Consider the following 5,207-nt stretch of genomic DNA (forward strand, 5'->3'; position numbering starts at 1 on the left):
TCGCTTGGGGTGATTGCTAGAGAGATTGATCAGCAACCTGGGTCGGAGCAGTGTTGCGGAACGAATGTGTTATTTACTTAAATAGCACGAGAATTCTGGATCCATCTGAAAAATCTCTATCCCATCCACACACTACTCCTTTCCCTTGCCGAATGAGTCACGCCTACCCCGAAAGGGAAATGGCTTAATTGTGTAATAATCCGCCGTGGGTTTCAAGAGTACTAAAATGACGTTTTTTCTCTTGAATTTTTGACCAGTTTAACGATAAAGTTTTGCAAAATGCACCAACAGCTATTAGTCAGTCAACGAATTTCGAACTGTTGACTATGAAAACAAAAGAATCTAAAATTTTAGTGAGTACTAAAATTGTATCCATAGAATTTTTGCGAGCTACCGAACTACAAGAAGTCCAAAAGGAGCGATGAATTGGCTGAAAAAATTCGGATTAGCTTAGGAACGTGAGCTTAAACATGATTTGAATTTCAAAAAAAAAGTCGTGAAAAAAATTATAATAAAAATAAAAATAAGAATTATATTTTGCGCGAGCACAATATAAAATTTCGAGTATACCTAGAGGTCCTAGAGTATACCTTGTCTCATTTCAGTATATTTTCCACAGATTTAGGGAAATGTGTGTCCACGTGGATTCTAGCCCGACCCCCCCCCCTGTCCCCATCGTGAACAAGCGTGGAATTTTCCATCCCCCCCCCCCCCCCCCAAGTGTCCACGTAGTATATGGATGGCCCCTAAACGAAACACCTGAATTGTAAGGTTTTATGTTTTGTTTGCCAAAATATCGAAGGTAACAATGAACGCATTAAAAGTTTCACGAGCTTAGAATTCCTTCGACAGGAGATAACATCTTAAACTTAGTGCAATGCATCAATGAAGAGAAACTGAGTTCCATTACCGATTTTTTAATGGAAGATTTTCCTAATACTTATACCTACACGAAAGCAATCGCTGAACAAGTAGTGCGACAGTACTCAAAGGATCTCCCAACAGGAATTTTCAGACCTGCCATAGGTATTTAAAACTTCCTTGATTTATAATAATTTGTTTGTTAATAAAATTCACTTTTCATTTTAAAATACTTGAATTTAAAAAAAGCATGCAAACTTGCCTTTTTTAAATTTGACCCCAAGTTAGACCGTACTTCGGGTGTAATCTAAGATCGGATTTACGGTTTGATTTAGGTTTTAAAAGAACCGGCGAGCTTTATTTTTGTAATTCAAGCTTAATGTGAATATTACGTTTATTCCGTTATATCGAATATTTCATCTGTTTATTCTACCTAAAAATCAAAGCCCTTTGTCTAAAACAATATTTTTTCATTATTCGTAGCAACAAAAATAATTAAAATATTAATCGCTGAAAACATTTTGTTTCCTAAGTTCACGATAAATGAATGACAGTTAATTAAAAATTTACATGTTATTTTGAAAATAGAAGGATGGGGTATTGGAAAAAGCTTTTAGATTATTTAAATAAATAATTCGATGTATTTTATAAATTTCAGTGCTATCGACGTATCAGGAACCTGTGCCTGGATGGATCGATAATATTTTTGGACCCACTGGTGCAGTTGTAGCTGGCGGTGCTGGTTTATTAAGAGTCGTACAAGCCGATAATTCCATTAGGGCAGAATTGGTTCCGGCAGATTTTACCGTGAATGCACTTATTGCATCTGGCTGGGACGTTGCAAATAAAAAGTATAAATGAACATTTTTCCAGCCAAATTTTTTTAACATTCAAATGCAAGGGTTTCTCCCGAAGGGCCTCCATACACAGCCACGTGTAAAAATTGGCTTAGAGAATTAAAAATTTTTTTAATCTTTTAAATTAGGTTTTAAAATTCTAACAAATTCAGACAAGACACTGTTGGATAAACGACTTTATAAATATAATAGGGGTGGAGAACAAAATTGTGGTAAATATACGAACAATTTGTTGTCTTATAATGAAAGACATGCCAATAAACATTTTAGAAACAAAAGAATGATAAGAATGTAAGAAAGATTAATAATATTAAAGAATAATACAGTGATATCATTTTTAGCCATTTTTGTCTGGTAAACAATAAAAGGTGGTTTACGAATGATAGGATTCACCTGGTTGTGTATGGAAACCCTTTATTTATTTAAATGACGCATTACTAATTTATGATGCTCTTTGTAGTTAAATTACAATATAAATATTTAAGTTAATGAATCCTATAGTGATTTAATGAATTAATAATGCTCTTTGCAGAAATGAAAATGACGATCCACTTATTTACAATTATTGCTCGTCTTGGAATAGTACCATTTCTTTTGAACAATATTGGAACTTAGCATTAAAATATGGAAAGCAAATACCAAGTGTGAAGAGTGTATGGTGCTACAGTATAACAGTTGTAAAAAATTATTACTTGTATTATATTTTATGCTTATTTTTGCACGTTTTACCGGCCTCATTAATTGACGTTGCATCTTTCATCACTGGGAGAAAAACCAAGTAAGAAACTAATTTATATATGAAATATTTTATATTCATAAACATTGAGATAACTTTAATTTCGATTGAACAAATTACCTATGAACAGTCCCTCTAAGTTTTTATTTAGACCAAACAACAAATGATAATCAAAATTGTATTTTTTCCATTTTAAATTATTCAAATATTCTATCCTACAAAAAAGGCAACAAAAATTGTAGGAGCTTTTTTAATTATTATTTAATAATGTAAAGTATTTAATTTGAAATCCTGGATTATTACAACATTGAGAAAAAACTAATTAAAATTTTTTTTTAATTATAAAAAATCTCTCACTGACTTTTGGTTTGGACCAGACAGCACTTAATTATAATAATTAATAATACTAATGTCAAAACTATTACTTCTCAGAGCAATCGAAATTTACAAGAAGATCCACAAATTCTCAGCAGCCACATCCTATTTTGGATTGAACGAGTGGAATTCCAAACTTGATAGAACCAAATCGCTCTGGAAAAGGATATCCGTTGACGATAAAAAAGTTTTTCCATTTTCAATGGACAATTTTAATTGGGAGGACTACATGAAACATTACATCGATGGTTTGAGACTTTACATTTTTAAGGATACTCCTGACACAATTCCTGCAGCTAAAAAACGCATGTCTAAGTAAGTGCTAAAAATAAAATAATTAAAAATAACAATAAAAATATAATCACTGGTGTTTCTAAACATATAAATTTATTACAGAATCGTGCTAACCCATAGAATTATAAAATACATATTTCTGCTGTTTGGCGTCTGCGCTTCCTATATTATAATCTCCTTTATTTTGTCTCTTGGATGGAAAAACGAATTTACGTTTATCAGCGAGAAGTTCATTGAAAGATAAAAAATATAGTAATATATATTATGTTCTCACTCTTATACATATGTGATATCAATTTGCAAAGAACCTGTTATATTTAATTTCATAGTTTCAAATACAAATATATTGAATATTCATTTGTAAATATGAATAACAACACGCAATGAGTATAGAATTCTCCTTTTGCTATATATTAATTAATTTTAAGTAATAACTTTATATTTATGTTATGATGTATGAATATTTTAATGTATATTTACAATATTCGAAAAACGTTTTCTTAAATTAATTTATGATGCAGTTTAATTTTCATTTTCGAATCGACGACTATAAAAATGTGAATACGCAAGCTTCTGTGTAATGCTCAAAACATTTGAATTCTCCCAAGATATAAAAAATAAAGCCTGGACTCTTCGTAATGGTGAAACTTTCAGATAGTAAATTATTAAAATTGTAAAATTTTAAATTTCGATTTACTCGAAATCATTTTGCTTAATAAAAAGAGCCAAGAGAAACAAAATTGTCTATGATTTAATTTTTCTGAGCTATTAATTTTATTTTAATGAAAATTAATTAAGTAATTGTAGTTAGAACTTTGGCCCTGTATTTGAGGATTATAAAATTTTTTATATTTAGCTTATAAGTTATTAATGTACGATATCTTGTGACCAGAAATGCCTCTTCTTTAAACTTTCAAGTTACGAAATGATGTAGCCAAACATCTATCGAGTGTGCCTGCGGGTTCCATGTCCATCTTTGTCGCATCAGTGTAGAAATCTATCTTTCTCTATTAGCAATATTGTATAATGTCTAGTCGAAGTAACGGCTATTATGCAAGTGGACACTTTTTAAATTTTAGGCCAAGCATTTATAACTAGCATCAATAAAATAAATAAGATATTCTATCGTTTTCTTAAATATATAAATAGATTACCAACGAGTGTATACTTTTGAATAAAATTTATTTTAATTTAAAATTTAATATTAAATTATCTCTCATCATTTCTAATACTATCTTTGTATTTCTAATGTTTTATTCATTTGATTATCTAAGAATACAGAATTAAAAATTTGGGGAAATACGTAGTAGTCTAAGTTGAATAGACCTTTTCCAATACGAAAAAAAGTGGAATTCCAAAATGGAAGTATTTGAGGATTTAGATAGAATAAAATAAAAAAGACTATTCGATACTATAGTGAATTTGCAGAATTTAAATTGCTTTGAGTTGAATTTAAAAAAAAATTAATTATGGCTTATTTTTTCAGAAAAAAGATTCCTTACAACTCTACTTTTTTCATTTATAAACATAGTAGGAAATAACCTGTGAATGCACTCGAATCGCGGTACTGCAAAATTCAGTACTGCGAACTCCCGCTATTGAGTACTTTTTTTCCCCGAAAGTGAGAACGACGACCGGCAGCTGATCGTAGTTTTTGGTGCCCGATTTCATACCGAATCGCAATTGCAATTTGTGAAAAAATTTAGCGTTTTTCCGTAATGTTATATTGCCTGCCTTGATAATATAAGGTATTTCAAACAACTTGAAGGTGTAATAATGAAAGGCATGCGGTATACAGTAGCCCAAAGGGCTCAAAGGGTCACGTAAAAATGAAAAAATGAAAAGGGAATTTCCGTGTTTTGAAATTGCATCCCAATGTAAAAAATAAAATTTTTCGTCGAAAAAATAGTTTAGGAAAATTGGCATACACCCCTCGTTGGTTTAAATCAGGAAAATTTGTGGAAAATTCTATAAACATTTTCAACGGATTTTCCGTGATTTCAAATTACATGCCATTTTTACGATACATTATTTATATAATTTATTGATATTTGAGAAGATTGGCATGCAAATTAAGATGTTGC

The 5,207-nt window shown here is 30.5% G+C and overlaps 1 protein-coding gene across 2 annotated transcripts in view; it reads left to right on the forward strand.

Annotated features, from left to right (window-relative positions):
* LOC117168992 (fatty acyl-CoA reductase wat-like) overlaps window positions 1-4,258 on the forward strand; it is a 20,193-nt gene extending 15,935 nt beyond the window's left edge. The window contains exons 3-7 of one of the 2 annotated variants that reach the window (XM_033355023.1): window positions 853-1,026; window positions 1,520-1,712; window positions 2,251-2,496; window positions 2,887-3,144; window positions 3,226-4,258. In XM_033355023.1, the coding sequence (XP_033210914.1) occupies window positions 853-1,026; window positions 1,520-1,712; window positions 2,251-2,496; window positions 2,887-3,144; window positions 3,226-3,367 (1,013 nt within the window). In that variant the 3' untranslated portion in view covers window positions 3,368-4,258. The remainder of the gene's footprint in view (window positions 1-852; window positions 1,027-1,519; window positions 1,713-2,250; window positions 2,497-2,886; window positions 3,145-3,225) is intronic. The other variant, XM_033355024.1, reaches the window with a different exon arrangement.
* Window positions 4,259-5,207: the final 949 nt, after the last annotated feature.

Source organism: Belonocnema kinseyi, chromosome 3, assembly GCF_010883055.1.
Source record: "Belonocnema kinseyi isolate 2016_QV_RU_SX_M_011 chromosome 3, B_treatae_v1, whole genome shotgun sequence".
Taxonomy (NCBI): Eukaryota; Metazoa; Arthropoda; class Insecta; order Hymenoptera; family Cynipidae; genus Belonocnema; species Belonocnema kinseyi.